At 39.6% G+C, this 16,470-nt stretch overlaps 1 protein-coding gene across 6 annotated transcripts in view; it reads left to right on the top strand.

Moving 5' to 3' along the window:
• Window positions 1-16,470, top strand: part of ltbp1 (latent transforming growth factor beta binding protein 1) — a 132,054-nt gene that overhangs the window by 91,699 nt on the left and 23,885 nt on the right. For 3 of the 6 annotated variants that reach the window (XM_012915745.5, XM_023154857.3, XM_012915748.5), the window contains 5 exons: window positions 3,044-3,066; window positions 4,853-4,955; window positions 8,688-8,774; window positions 10,911-11,036; window positions 12,925-13,044. In XM_012915745.5, coding sequence (XP_012771199.1) covers window positions 3,044-3,066; window positions 4,853-4,955; window positions 8,688-8,774; window positions 10,911-11,036; window positions 12,925-13,044 — 459 coding nt within the window. The remainder of the gene's footprint in view (window positions 1-3,043; window positions 3,067-4,852; window positions 4,956-8,687; window positions 8,775-10,910; window positions 11,037-12,924; window positions 13,045-16,470) is intronic. The other 3 variants (XM_023154858.3, XM_012915746.5, XM_012915747.5) reach the window with 3 other exon arrangements.

Here is a 16,470-nt window from a genome sequence, read left to right as displayed (position 1 = left end):
CTGCCATCATCATCTGTCATCATTTCTGCTACACTGGCAGGGCTAGGGGCCAGGACTCTATTCTTCGGGTTTTTGGGGGATGTTGCTCCGGGTCCGATAACTGGACCCGACGTGCACAGTGTGAGGTCTCGCAGCAAGCTATCAAATACGGCGCATTTCTCGGCTTTTAAAAAAATGCTATGCGTCGCCAGCTGTTTAATCGGATTTGAGGTGTTACCTCCTTTGACAGTATCACAGTATCAGCTTAAAGCACTTGTTGCAGGCTGCTGAGTTTGCATATTTTGCTGTGAAGTACAGCCAGACTTTTGACCGCTTCGCCTTGGACATTTTTAATCTGTAGCTCTGCTCTAACAGAACGTACGTACCTGGCCCCGCCTACTATCCTGGGAAACGTAAAATGATTGGCTAGAATCTAAAGTGTATCACAGCTCAGGAAAAAAAAAAGCACCGAAATAAAGCACCGAAATGTGCGCTGCTTTTCGGTCTGGTTACTACCGTTTATGTCAGAACCGGTGCCATCATGGCACCGGACACCGGTACCCATCCCTAACTAACAGTATTCTATTTATGCTGTCTTTATACTAGATCATATATAATTGATATATAGGTGGAATTCAGTAAATGAATTTAATTATCACTAGGTTAAATTCAAATTTGTGCACTAAACTGTTGCTTGCAGGATGCTACACAGTATAAAACTATTTTATTTTATTTTAATTTATCAAAACACATCCAATATCTGAGCGCTTACCTTTAAATACAACTTTTTCCTCTCCTCTGCTGTCCTGTCTGTCTTAAACTTTCTCCATCTCTAAATAAAGTTGCTCACTCGTTTCTCTTCCTGTGAAATGCAGCAGTTGGACCGTCAGACACACTGTGAGACAAACTGCACACAAACAGTTTGTGTGTTTGCTGATGTTTGTCTTTCTGCGTGCAGTTTGCATGTTCTCAGTGACATTGATATTTGTGTAAAAATGTACGGAGAAAAAAAGTCATCAGAAAAATAAATATTGGAGTAAACTACAGACAGCTTAAAATTCTAAGTACGGTAATGAAGTGTCCCACCTCTGGTCACCGTCTGTGTTCAACAATGGCTGTTCTCAGTAGATGCAGATGGCCTCATTTACTTATTTTTCCAACCTTTTGTCTTCTCGGTCCAAAATCGGCCCTTTGTCCTCTGAGTGCAGATTCAGCCTTTTCCTTTTGAGGTGGCTCTCCTATGAGGTGCCGTGTGTTTGTGGAGTGACTCTTTGGTTTCTTCTATGAACAACCATTGTTGAACAGAAGTGGTGGCTTATGACATTTGATTTGCTACTTTTGAATAAATCATTATATGGACCTAGTGCGACTTGTTTGTACAGAATATTATGCAGTGTTTATAGTCTCTATCTGGGGCGAAAAAACCCACCGTCTTTCTCAGAAAGACATCAACTTGCCCTCTGTTGCAGAATTTGCGGTGCAGCAGTTAGATACTTGAGATATTAAGATGTGAATACTCCACAGCTGTATTTTATTTGGCACACTTTAAAGTGTCTGAACTCAATGTGCTGTCAAAGCAACAAATATATCTGATGGATTGCATTTATGCAGTGCAGCAGAGAGAAAATGTTTTTTGCACTTTATTGAATGCCGAAAATGTGAAAAAGATCAAGCTGTGTAACAAATTACACCCACTTGCTCCTGTTTGAAGTGTGGTATTAATTTATCAGTGTCGTGGTGAAAAATGCCGAGACGGTGGGATAAACGGGAATCTCACGTTTGCAAATTAAAACTCTAAAGTAACATTAAAAACTCTGATTTATGATCTTCTTGCATGTGATTAGGAAGCCAGATTTTGAGAAACACATCCCTCTTGTGACATTTGTTTGTAGAGGACATGGATTAAAGTGCTTTGACTGAGCGCTCATTCCCTGTTAAAAGCCCAGCCCGCAAGCCATCAAAAAGAGAGCAAAGGGGAGATAAACCTGCCTGAGAGAAGAGCCTCATCCTCTCCTGTTATTATTCAGGACATGCTTGGCAGCCACCAAGGGAAGGAGAAACTTTGCAACATCTTAGCCAAAGCCAGACAGAAACCAAATTACTGTTTAGCTTTGCTGGAGCAGAGTACAGAGTTTTCCAGGCACAGAGGACAGGGCGCAAAAAACAATCGGACAAAATTCCACCACCCTAAACCTGTGCAGATTAGTGTTTGGATACCACCAGAAAGTAATGAGGCACCTGGCAGCCATACATATTGGTACTTTGAAGCAGCAAAAGCTGTGCTGGGTGGAAGAAGGAGATATTTTGCTTTTTTTCTAAATCTTTACTTTTGTCATCTTGAGACCTGGAAATGTGGTGTGTGCTGTTTATGATCTTTTCACAACATCAAACATGGACCTGTATATATGTCGCTAAGCATTTACTTAAACAAAGGTTGGATGTTGATGAAATTGAGGCTTTTCACATAAAACAATTGCCTTATTTTTGAAGGGTAATAAGAAGAATCTTGTTCTGGATAAGGGGAATTCTTGTGATTATGTGACCTTGAACATAATTTGTATGAAGACCTATTAGGTGTTGAAATGCTGTAAATTCTTACCAATACTGCAAGAAAAGTAACAATTCTTGTGAATTTCTGACCGACAGATGATGATGGATGACAAGGAGAATAAATAAGGTGCATATAGCTTTATAATTAATGAATAAAGTATTAACTAATACCGTACTAATGCTGAATACGTGTGTTGTTCATATAAAGTGTTACCAAAATGCTGTGATTGGGGAAGCAATTGTTACTTTTCTTGCAGTATTGGTAAGAATTTACATTTCAACAGCTAATAAGCAGTAAGCAAAGTCTGAAGGTATTCAGTGTTTATGATGTCAAAACAGTTTTTGACTGATTAGCTTGAGTGTCTTAAAGATTTAAGACACTCAAGCTAATCAGTTTTTTTTTTAAACTTTTTTTTAAAATGTCAGATGACATTTAAAAAAAAAAGTTTGAGCTACGCTACATTATCACAAACCTTCACTCAAAGTTTTTGTTTGTATTTTTTTTTTTGGTCAGTAGCAACCAGTTCACCAGAGCAGGTAGGTTTGGTACCTTTTCACTCTTTAGAGTGAAAATGCAAAAGCAGTTTGCCTGCATACGCTTAGCAAATACACTTACCTTCAAAAGAGTTTCAAAGCCACATTTGCATGAAATCAGCAACATTGCTGCATGACTTTGGCTGGTCAGTTGAACAGCAAGTCAATTTCTACATCTTTGATGTGACTTTAAGAACCAGACTGAAATCTTTGACATGGCCCCAGATCTGGATACTCCACGCTTTTCTAGCTCCCTTTTGCCAAGCTGTTTATTCTTGCTCTGTGATTAAATTGCAGCCAGTTGCCATGCAAGCTAAATGCTAATCTGCTTCTCAGCACAGTACCTGCATTGCATGACGTAAGTAGTAGGAGGCTTAAATGATGAGTCTTGGCTAAAGATGCACTGCTCCAAAAAAATAAAGGAACACTTTGAAAACACATCAGAGCTCAGTGGGGGAAAAGTCTTGCCGGATATCAATACAGATATGGACTGGGTAATGTGTTAGGAATGAAAGGATGCCACATTGTTTGATGCAAATGAAAATGACAGAGAACTTAATTCAAAGACACCCTCCATAATCAACGTGAAAGAAGGATGTGGCAGGCTAATCCGTTTTGCCAACATTTCATTTGAACAATTTGAAGTGGTACTCGATGCTCCTAATGAGATAACAGGTGATTTCAGGATATCAGGATATCACTGAGCTACTGAACAGTCTAAGGCACAGGCTGATGCTATCGGCCTGACAGAAAGATCATCTCCCAGAGGTGTTCTATTGGATTTAGGTCAGGCAAGACTGGAACTCAAGGCCAGTCTATGGTATCAATTTCTGCTCTTGCCACATGAGGCCGGGCATTGTCGTGCACCAGGAGGGATTTTTATCCCATTACCTAATGGCAGTCAGGGTGCTGTTGCCTAGCATGTAGGGGCCTGTGCGTTCCTTCATGGATATGACTCCATGGACATCACTAACCCACAGCCAAACCAGTGATTCTGAATGATGTTACAGGCAGCATAACATTCTCTATGGCTTCTCCTGTCACATACGCTCAGGGTTAATCTGGATGTAACCCTTTCACTGGTTCACTGATATTAGAGTTCACTGGTATTAGAACTGTACTTTCTGGTATTCTATGGCAAATGCCAACCCTTTAGTCTCACCCCATGGTGTCGGGGAGTGAAAACAGGACACACTAGAGGATGTCAGACCCTCAGTCCATCCTCATAAGTCTGATTGTTCTGATTGTTTTGTCAGAGACATTCACACAAATCATTTTGTAGAGCTCTGTTCCTCCTTGCACAAAAGAGCAAATACCGGTCCTGCTGATGGGTTAAGGACCTTCTATGGCCCTGTCCAGCTCTCCTAGAATAACTGCCTGTCTCCTGGGGCCTCCTCTGTGCTCTTGAGACTGTGCTAGGAAACACTGCAAACCGTCCAGCATTGTATTGATGTTCCATCCTGGAGGAGTCGGACTATTTGTGCTACTGGTAGTGACACTGACCCTAGGCAAATGAAAAAACAGTCAGAATAGATGAATGTCAGTGGCCTCCAGTTGTAAAACCATTCCTGTTTTGTGGTTGGTTTCGTTGTTGCCCCTCTAGTGCGCCTGTAGTTAAAGTCATTAATGCCAAAGTAGCTGAAACTGATTAACCACCAGATCAATATCCCAAGGTTAATTGACTTGATTATATACGCTGAAGTGTTCCTTTAATATTTTTGAGCAGTATATGTATACAGTGCTATGTTGATTTTATGTCTTTGGTGTTGTCTGTGTCTTTTCATTGAAGGAGCTGGTAATTCCTGTGGGTAGCATTAGTCCAGTAGTTGAACCTATCCAGCCCCAGCTATCTCCGGGTGTTTCCACTATCAAGATGGAGGCACCTTACCCAGGTTCCTGCTTTGCCCTTTAAACTTCAAAGCAGTTTCAGACTCAGCTCATCGAGCTTATGATGGGCTCAGACAAAGCGATTTTTAATCCTTGGGTTTAATATGATCCAGTGGTCTGAAAAGAGTGCTGTTTCAGTGAGGGTGATTACTGAGTCATTTTAAAACTTGTTATTGACATGACAATGATATGTTATATATATAAATATAGCTTGTTGTTTTTCACAACACACAATATCACTGTAAAAGAGGTACTAGGTAATTACTGGAAACAAAGTGGTATCCCAAGCAGTATGTATGGTACTAATTGTACTGGGTTCCAAAAAGCCTACAAACAGAACATTAAAAGTGAGTTGTTGTTGTTTTTTAAAAATATTCTCTGTGCTGTGGATGCACAGAGGGATAAGACCGAGGTAGTAAGAATTTAAAAGAAGGGCACAGAAGATCAGTGCTAACAACACATTATCTTACAATCTGCTCGAGTCATCTGGTATCCACAGATTACACAAAATAAACCATCAGTTATGTCCCTGATGTCTATTTATGGTATGGATAGGCATCATCAGTTTGATATTGCCTCATCTAAACCCAGTATTAGATCACTTTGTTAGTCTTAACTGCACACAGGTTTTATTGTACTGTAGTTTTGTTGTAGCGACGGAAATGTCACCGATTGGTGAGTAAAGTCCTATTTTGATGGCACAACTTGTACATTTTTACCATCAATATCAGAAGTTTTTTAAACCACATGTTACAAGCAAGGGCTACATCTGACAGCATGCTCTTCAGTAGCATCTTGTCACAAAGTCTACAGCAAACCCTTAATAAGGCTATATATATATATATATATATATATATATATATATATATATATAAAGCATTACTGTAAATTTCCTTTATAATTCATGCTCATAAAATGTTGAAACTATATGTTTTGCATCATAGGGTAAAGTAAAAGAGTATAGACGGAGCTGTTGGAAATTATTTAGGAACCATAGCAAATTAGCCATAAAGCCATATAGGAACAGAGTAGGATGGTTAAGTGCTGAGGTACATGGCACATGTGTAGTTGGACTAGTATTTTTGTCCGTATACTGTATATTCATTATACAAAGTGAATAATTAAAATCTTTTCTTTTTTTTGCTTATATCTCATAAATACCAGTAAGTTATTTGGAATATTTCAAGTTTGAGTTAATTACTATTCAAAAACTGTACCGTTTGAATACTGTCTCGGTGCACTTCACTGCACACAACCACAACCACGTATAAGACAGCTGACATGAGAGTTGTTCAGATGATGATGATCGAATACCTCCACAGGGAGGGTAGGCCACAGAAGCTCGTTGGGGGTGGGTTATTTATTTTTTGTATTGGCCTGCAGTAATCATTATAATGTAATATTGATTGTAAATTTTGCTGGGTTTACTGCCTTTTTACCAAGAATAATTGTTTGTTTTCTGAAATTTCTCTTCTGTAAAGTCACAAGGCTGTCCTTTCTAAACCTGTTAAACTTCTTGCCAAAGGTACTCCCTGGGACATTAAGAAGTGGTAACAGTTGAGGTCATATGATCACATTTTTGCAGGAGCAGGTTGAGGTGATGAGTGATGGTTATGACAAAAAATAAATGTGCCTGTGCAGGAGCCCTTTCTGTTAGTAAAAAAAAAAAAAAAAAATCAAATTCTGTCATTCATGATGTTTGTACCAAAAGCTTCAGTACATTTGTGCAGAATATAAGATCAGGTGATATTATCCTTTCCATTGTCCTTATATGTTACCTAGTGTGGATAATCTAGTCACTCTAGTGTTGTATTTCCTGCCACTGGTGGTTCCCCCATCTCTCTTTTTCTAGGTGTCAGTCACACACGAGTAGAAGCAGGATGACAACCTCCATGCAACCAGGGGAAAAAATGGTTGGCAAGTGATTGCACAGAATTTTTTGGCTGTCTGGGGCCAAATACGAGTACTTGAAACAAAGTCGTCTTGCAACAAAAAGCAGTTGCCCAATGGTTGAGGGTGCTGTACCATCAACCTCTGGGCAGCCACTTTTTTGCAGGTCGCCACATTGGAGGCAACGTTTCTCTGTCCGACTGACTGCACTCACTCTCAAATAGATTGGGGAAAGTTTGCAATTAAGCACCGTCTAATTTATGAAAGCAGACAGATTATCAACACTGAAGAGCATCTCTTGTTTTGCAAGACGTGTGTGATGGTTGCTGCTACCAGTGTTGATTTATTTAAACAGGAGGGACGTTGTGAGCGCAGTGCCAGAATGTTGGCTAAGTCTTTTCACTGTTTAGAGCTTCACATTTTGCTTTTCCACAGTAATCCTGGCATTTATTGAAATGAAACAGACTTGAAATAAACTTAATGGACTATGAGAGGGAGGGAGAAGGAGAATCCTGAGATGATAAGACGATGCGTCTCGTGCTCTTTTTTACTGTGAGCCGAGTGGGTTAAAGTGTTTCAGGGTTTTAGTCACATTTGTACTCATTGTAAACATTTCATATCAACATTCGTGTCTTTCATTCATTTATTTGGTTTGATTGGTGCTATTACAAAACACATGCCTGTCAAAATGCATGCATTAATGGGATTGTGATAGGTTTTAGACTCATTTGTGAGGTCCACAAACATCTAGAGTAATTTTAACATAACCATTCACCCTTAGGTCATAAACATATTGATCTTCAGCCTGATTGAGCTGAGCTACCATGCTGTCTTCAGAGAGCAATGCAACTATGCTTACACTGTTTTATTCTGTCAGTACATTACTCACTCCCTGATTTTTGAGCTGCAAATCTGCACTGCTGTTGGTACAGTGCTGGCCATTAATGAAATTAACTAGTTGTATCTGTTTATTTATAAATGTATAAAGTATATAAATTTACCGTGTTTACTTCCGGCCCAGTCTGTGCCTGATGTGTAGATTGTTTGTGATCCACCTGTATACCTCTAATGTAGACAGCACCAGATTTGCAACAGACAACAACAAATCTAACTTTTTTAGAGTTAATCATGATTTTATTGCATGCAGAGCACTGCCAACTTGACCCCGTGTAATTAAAACTGATCGCAGACTGCCTCAGTCTTAACAATTGTTGTGTCTCTCTTTTCTCACACTCTTAAAGGTGTTTTAAAGACAACAATTGACTGTGAGTCATCTTAGATTTGGTTCCCATCTTTGAAGGGACCATTTCAATTACAAGGAGATTGCATTTGATTATTGATTACACATGTTGTGGAGCAGTCTCCAAACTGTTTTCCCCAGTGCCTGTGGTCTTAACCATCGGATTAGAGATATGCATTCAGAGTTGCATTTCTAAGCATTGCTATCATACTGAGGTCTGTGCATATCTGTGGGTGTGATTTGGTCTGGTCCTCTGTGACCTCTCATTATAACTTCAGCTTTGTATGAATACACCCAAAGTTGCTGTAAACTGCATTGTCTTTCCTTGCCAAACAATGAGAATTATATTTTGTCTGTCGCATGTCCATCTGTGAAGACTCTTATACAAACCCAAGGTACCACTTTGCTATATGATTTTGGTGTTCTGTTGCTTAGACACACCAGTCTGGCAGTCTAGTTTAACAGTTAATTACAGTTCAGTGTTAAGCTATAAGTAAATTGTGAATGTTTTTAAAATGAATATGTTGAAATAGAATGAATTAAGAATAAACTACATACATACTAGAACTAATGGCTTGTGTTGTGGTTTTCTTTTTTGGTTCAACAGAAGTGGTTGAGAGGATTTCTCCTCCTGCACCAGTAGAGATTCTTCCAACTAATGCAGGCCAGGACATCGCACCTACTCAGGCAGCAGGTAGGGCTGAAACATTCTTCACTCTTTCTTTGCAAACTTTTTTTGTTCTTTTGTGTGTTTTTTCTGTTTTCTCTTTTTCTTCGCACCAGCTTTTTGTAATTGTGTAAATGCTAGTTGGTGTCTACCTCGTAAGAGATGAACCATTTCAATTTAGGAAAGATTCGAGTAATTTGCAAACAATGTTGGGAAGATTACTTTTTAAAATGTATTCCACTACAGGTTACAGAATACATGCCCCAAAGTGTATTTTGTAACGTATTTGGATTACTTAATATATTATCATGCTTTTTACAACTACTTGAATGTACTATTGCTGTGTGATTTATTACTATTACTGAAGGTTACTCGTCATACCAAAACCAACTAGATTTTTAAATCTTGCTTTTAAATGTTGCTGTTCAATTTTTGTACTGGCAGGTTGACGTACGTCAGCTCCCCTGACAAAGAAAGCCCAGTGTTTGACTCCCTGGTACAATTCCCAAATATGGACCTTAATGTAGATAACCCATAAGCTAGAGCACAAAGTGTCTCAGTAGATTTTCATTTAACCTGGATGCAATCCAAATGCAATCCATAAATCTACAGAGACATCTTATTATACTGATTGAAGAAAATAAGAAAACCCCAGGGTTCTCTTCAGCACAGTGGCCAGGCTGGCAGAAAGTCAGAGCTGTGTTGAGCCAAGCATTCCTTTAGCCTAACTAAACTTAGCACAGAAAGTAAGGAAACTTGTGTTGGGTCGATTATTTCTTTATTGTAACAATTATTACTGGCAATTAATCCTATACTGTTGAAAGCCTGTTTATTTCCTCTGAAGCAGTGCCGCGTTTGTAAGGAAAATGAGCAGCAGAGTTATATATGTGGGTTGTGCCCATGATAAACTCACCAAATCTTCTCTGCAAGACTGCTCAAAGAAATCCTAGTATTAATTGATGCTTCGCTCTCCACCTTAGAGTGGCAGTAATTAAAATATTACTTAAAAAGTCTTCTCTAGGCTCATCTGTCTTGACTCCAATTTCTTTATCTAAATAAGGAATCATCTTCTCCCATGAAGTTTAATTATGTAGTTCCACAGGTTCTGCGCGGGGACGTTTCCCTCAAATTGAGTGAAATGCTGAACTAAAAGATTAAAGTTTGAAAAAGACTTTCTCCAAGAACTTTATGTTCCAAGTGTGCTGGAAAGGCTCCAGACTTCATGAAGTCATTGAGAGAATAAATTTATATTTTTTTTTCAAATTGTACATAGAATTAAAATATAGACGAATCTATGAAGAGGCAAATGTATCTGATAAATGTGATTCAGGTGAAAAATATTTATACCTTTCAGCCATTTTATACATATTCCATTTTCTGAGGCTCAAAAGTAACTGACGAGTTAAAATTGTTTTAAATATAAGAATTGTGTTTAGTACTACAGTCAGATTTTTGCAGGTTTTTGAAAAAAAGGACTGGAATTCCAAAAGTGTTTAATGTTGCTGAAGTTCTGCAATCAGATCTTGATTTCTTTTGTTTGAAGCAAAATTGCTTCACTGTCCAAATACTTCTGACTGCATGTGTCTCCGCACTTTGTGGATGCACTCCGTGTTATATATAGTGTGTATGTTGTTGTCCATAGAGTCTTCTTAGAACTTGGAGAAACTTCTCGAACGGTTGCCTGATGTCCAGTAACACTTGTTAGCGCAGAACTAATCTACATCTTAGCTTTCGCAGTTGGAAAATAACTACATCGCTAACTGTCAAAGATGTTTGCTGTGGTGCAAACTCACATCTCGAATCATTTACTAATGAACTAAAAAGGATTTACTATGAAAAGCAGCTCACAAGGATAACTGCAAAGTACTAAAAGGTATTTATTTGACCTTCTTCACAATATGCTGAGAATAACTGCCAGTAATAAAACACTTTGTCTGGTTTGATATGGTTTTAATTCCGTCACCTGCTCCGCAGTCAGTTGCTTTCGGCTACTTTGTGGTAGATTATGTGAACTTGTGATGCTTTTTTATTAAGCTGTTAACTTGTGGTACATTAATGGTAGGCTGTGGTTCCTTGCAGCTCTTTATAGTAACTTATGGGACCCATTATTAGCTCTTAAAAGTGCTGCTACATTAGTGCTCTCCTGTTTCTCTTCTGGCCCAGAGGTAGATGAGTGCCAGATCAACCCTTATATTTGCGGCCACGGGATTTGTTACAACACAGCTGAGAGCTATATCTGCCACTGTGATGAAGGATACCACCTGGATGAGACCCAAACCACCTGCATAGGTAAGGAATGTATTGGTCAGAGTTGAAGTTAAACAAGCTTTGTACGCCATGTGTAGTGCGAGCAAAAGCAACATGATTTTAGCAAAGCTCATGGAATCAGTGTCCTGCAGTTGAGATATGATAGGTGAAATGAATGGCCCATGTCCAAAAGACATGAACAGCAAATGGCTGTTTTCTCAACTTAAAGCACTCTTTTTTTCCCTTGTGACCTGTTTCCAGCTTCCTCATTTACTGTCCGAAGGTTTAATCCTCATCACAGACAGCCATGAGGTCTGAATGTTCATGGGACTTAGATACAGTCTAACAAATCAGCATCTTTCCACCAGCTTCTGTCAGAAAAAGGAAGTTAATTATTAGTGGAATAAAGGCAAACACATTAGAAAATTTTATTTACTTTCTTTATAACAATTGTATTTTTTCCTGAGTTTTTTTGTGTAGAGTGTGAGCTTTTTTTTGGCGTCCGAGTTAGGGCATAAAAAAAGGAAACGTTTTAGAACCACTGCGTTAAAAGCCGTAGGCACTGCGTGGGTTTGCTGGATTGGACCCAGGACCCAAGAATCTTAGTTCAGGGACCAGTACGTTTGACTGAAGAGAAGTTTGTGAGTTATCATGAATTATGTTCTTACTTCTTAGTTACTCTGACTTACTGCCTACTTGTTAATATAGTCAGTGAGCTAAGAACCTAGACTATAATTTATTATAGACTAATATGTTTGTTAGGCTGGAGCCCCAGAGCAAATAAATATTTAAAACGTATTCACCATATGCTGTATCCTGTTCTGGAATAAAAGTGAGACATGGAGGAACATTTACAGTCAAAGTAAATCAGGCACTGGGACAGTATTTATGCTGTGCACATCTATAACATCTGGCATTGGTCAAACTAACAAGTGCATTCTAATGGAATTCTAAGCTGGTGGAATCTCGGATGAGACCAACAACCACACTGTTACCGACATCAGCGCCACCCTCCTCCCGGCTCATCGGCCTTATTGGGATATGAATATGATGCACTGTCATTACGTGGTTTCCTGCCGTTTCAATGCAGCTCTCCCCACCCACCAAAATGATATTGAATTAGGGCTCAGAGGGCAAACAGGCGTGATGATGATTTCTCCATAGCCGCAATAAAATCTCTTCTGCTTAGCTGCAGAGGCTCGTGGATCAGATTATGACTTCTTTGAGAGGTTTATATGCATGTGGGTTTGCAACCATAGTGTCTATTAACAAGATTGATGCAAAGCAGACAAAAACAGGAGTATTGGTTTTAGATGTTCTAGTAAAAATCGTGACACCGCGGTGTATAAAATTTCCTACGATGCATATTTGACTGGTGAACTTTTGTACACGGGTACTTTTTACATTGCAACAACCACCCTCAACTCTGTTCTAAGGGAGATGTTTTTGTTTGTTTTTTAACAAAATGTATTTGTTGTGATTTTTAAATGCCCTGTGATATTGATACTGCCCAAGCGTGAGATCCTTGTTGCAGTCTTTTAGCGTTGTTTTTAGTCTCTACCAGGTCAGTTTTGTCTTTCACAAAAATCTAACATTAGGTGTGTCACCTGTGATGACTTAGAACTCTGAGTGTTAAACAGTTTCTGTCTGTCTGCTTTTTAATGCTTTTTCTTTGAAAAACAGCTGGTAATGTGGAAAAAATTGAGTTTTGTTGAACCAGCTTTAGAAATGTTGCTCTTTATGGACTCAGCTGTTTACAGTGAAGCTGATGAATGTCTGCCAAACCACAGACAGACATGCAGAGAAGGATTCAGCAGCTACAGAGCCAGAGAGCGCTGGTAGAGACTAAAGCTAGAGCTAAAAGAAGAGTGAATACTGAATGACTGTTTTTGAACATGTTTGTTGTGACAGCTTATTTGTGTGTTCTCAGATGTCGATGAATGTGAAAACAGGCTAGTGTGTCCTTCTGGTATCTGCTACAATGAGCCTGGTAGCTATAGCTGCGGCTCCTGTCCGTCTGGCTTCTTGGGTCAAGGAGGCCAGTGTGTGGGTAGGTCCTTACACTGTTAACATGTACATGTCTCTGTATTTGGACCTTACTGCAGTGCAAGGCTCCTTTAAATCAGTTTTAATTAATAATGTGCCTAAACTAAACAGTGTGTAATATAATACATGTATGATATTAGTGCAGCATTAATACAAGTCTGAGTTGTACCTAGGTTGCTGATCAGTGCAGAGTAAAGGTTGTGTTACTTTGAGCCTGGCGCACAATCATGGACTGGAGGAGTTACAGTTACAGTGACTGCCTGAAAACACATGGAGAAAGACCAAGGGAGGTTTTCATCTGTTTCTGATTTTTCATTTTTAACAAATTTCTTTTAATCATCTGATCACATAGTTAAAATATTGCACTTGGTTGCTAGCAAAGCTTGGCGATGCATGAAAATCTCTATGATCATCAGAAAACCAACAGGAAACCGTTGTGTGCGCCAACTTCCAGTATAAGCCATTAATGGCCTAGAGAACACTTATATTTTTCAGGATAACCCTTAACCTCATAGTGCGTATGTCTGGCGGTCAAAACATTAAGGGATCAACCCAGGAAACAGATGCAAAGTTGTACACCTGTACCAGTCAAGAAATAAAATTGCAAACCATGCCAAAGAATACACAACATTTCCCCATGCTTTCCTGGTAATGCTATTATTTCTAGCAGGCACAAAAGGTGTGCCCATCTCTACTCTTTTAGCACTTTGCCACTCCTGTATCCAATGCGACTCGAGGTTAGCTGTGAAGTTTTGACACACCATGTCAGCCAAGCCAAGCCACAACAGAGAATGGTGGTAGCAGCGAGAGAAAAGAATTAGGCTGTGGAGCAGAATCCTTCATAGAAGTTAATAAACCATGCCACAAGTGTTTGCATGTGACTGCCAAACTCACATCAACTAGATTATGTGTGTGTGTGTCCATGAGTTCGAGGGCATTTTTGGACTACAGGAGAGAATAAACGAAAGTTAATGACATGAAAGGCAACAGTGAAAATTATATATAAATAACAGGAGTGAAAAGAGGGGAGTGCTGAGTGCATCATGGGAGGTCTTTTAACAGACTGAGCCACAGACAGCCCTTTATCAAAAAAGAAAGTATGAAGTCAACGTTAAAGTAAAGAAGGTGTCTGTCCCCTGAGCTCAAACTGGTAGCTGTTTCCACAAGACAGGGCCTGATGGCTGTTGGCTCTGCCTCCCATTATACATCTCTAGGAACCACAAGTGAACCTGCAGTGTGAGAGCAACGTTCTCGGCCGGGATGATGGGAGGATGTTTTCGAGATACGGTTGAGCATAATCATTAAGGACTTGTGTGCTGATTCCTGACTTCTTGGGCATTATGCTTCAGAATGCTGAAGAGCCTGGAATGGAATCCGACTCAGACCGACTTACTTAAACCGACAATGATTTAGCTGGTGGGCACTAGTCTGTGGTGGTCACCAAAAGTCTATAAAAATACAGTCAGAAGAGCCATTAAAAGAGGTTTTACCCTCTAATCATGCATTAGGTTTGGCCAGTGCTTGCATGATTTAGATGTCATTACCTGCTTATCAACCAATGATGACATTTTCGTAAATAAAAATGATTAAAATCATATTTAATAATTTAAAGCCGTGCTTCCATTGTATAACAATGCATTAGTTATAATAGGCCACTCCCAATACTGTGCCTGTGTTTGTTCCAGTGTTCAGATAAGTTTAGTGTAACACTCACACTACAGGGAGTGCAGAATTATTAGGCAAATGAGTATTTCGTCCACATCATCCTCTTCATGCATGTTGTCTTACTCCAAGCTGTATAGGCTCGAAAGCCTACTACCAATTAAGCATATTAGGTGATGTGCATCTCTGTAATGAGAAGGGGTGTGGTCTAATGACATCAACACCCTCTATCAGGTGTGCATAATTATTAGGCAACTTCCTTTCCTTTGACAAAATGGGTCAAAAGAAGGACTTGACAGGCTCAGAAAAGTCAAAAATAGTGAGATATCTTGCAGAGGGATGCAGCAGTCTCAAAATTGCAAAGCTTCTGAAGCGTGATCATCGAACAATCAAGCGTTTCATTCAAAATAGTCAACAGGGTCGCAAGAAGCGTGTGGAAAAACCAAGGCGCAAAATAACTGCCCATGAACTGAGAAAAGTCAAGCGTGCAGCTGCCAAGATGCCACTTGCCACCAGTTTGGCCATATTTCAGAGCTGCAACATCACTGGAGTGCCCAAAAGCACAAGGTGTGCAATACTCAGAGACATGGCCAAGGTAAGAAAGGCTGAAAGACGACCACCACTGAACAAGACACACAAGCTGAAACGTCAAGACTGGGCCAAGAAATATCTCAAGACTGTTTTTTCTAAGGTTTTATGGACTGATGAAATGAGAGTGAGTCTTGATGGGCCAGATGGATGGGCCCGTGGCTGGATTGGTAAAGGGCAGAGAGCTCCAGTCCGACTCAGACGCCAGCAAGGTGGAGGTGGAGTACTGGTTTGGGCTGGTATCATCAAAGATGAGCTTGTGGGGCCTTTTCGGGTTGAGGATGGAGTCAAGCTCAACTCCCAGTCCTACTGCCAGTTTCTGGAAGACACCTTCTTCAAGCAGTGGTACAGGAAGAAGTCTGCATCCTTCAAGAAAAACATGATTTTCATGCAGGACAATGCTCCATCACACGCGTCCAAGTACTCCACAGCGTGGCTGGCAAGAAAGGGTATAAAAGAAGAAAAACTAATGACATGGCCTCCTTGTTCACCTGATCTGAACCCCATTGAGAACCTGTGGTCCATCATCAAATGTGAGATTTACAAGGAGGGAAAACAGTACACCTCTCTGAACAGTGTCTGGGAGGCTGTGGTTGCTGCTGCACGCAATGTTGATGGTGAACAGATCAAAACACTGACAGAATCCATGGATGGCAGGCTTTTGAGTGTCCTTGCAAAGAAAGGTGGCTATATTGGTCGCTGATTTGTTTTTGTTTTGTTTTTGAATGTCAGAAATGTATATTTGTGAATGTGGAGATGTTATATTGGTTTCACTGGTAAAAATAAATCATTGAAATGGGTATATATTTGTTTTCTGTTAAGTTGCCTAATAATTATGCACAGTAATAGTCACCTGCACACACAGATATCCCCCTAAAATAGCTCAAACTAAAAACAAACTAAAAACTACTTCCAAAAACATTCAGCTTTGATATTAATGAGTTTTTTGGGTTCATTGAGAACATGGTTGTTGTTCAATAATAACATTATTCCTCAAAAATACAACTTGCCTAATAATTCTGCACTCCCTGTATAAATCAGTGCGCTCACTGTTTTCACTGTATGTGAAGAAACACTGCAGACAGTCGGTCTCAACCAGTTTGTTTGCTTAAATAATTATTCATTGAGAGAAGCCCCTCAGCACACTGTTCATCTGCTGTGTGAGAAATCCATGCAAGTT

This window comes from Maylandia zebra, linkage group LG13 (genome assembly GCF_041146795.1).
Source record: "Maylandia zebra isolate NMK-2024a linkage group LG13, Mzebra_GT3a, whole genome shotgun sequence".
Taxonomy (NCBI): Eukaryota; Metazoa; Chordata; class Actinopteri; order Cichliformes; family Cichlidae; genus Maylandia; species Maylandia zebra.
This window is presented reverse-complemented; position numbering and strand designations above follow the sequence as displayed.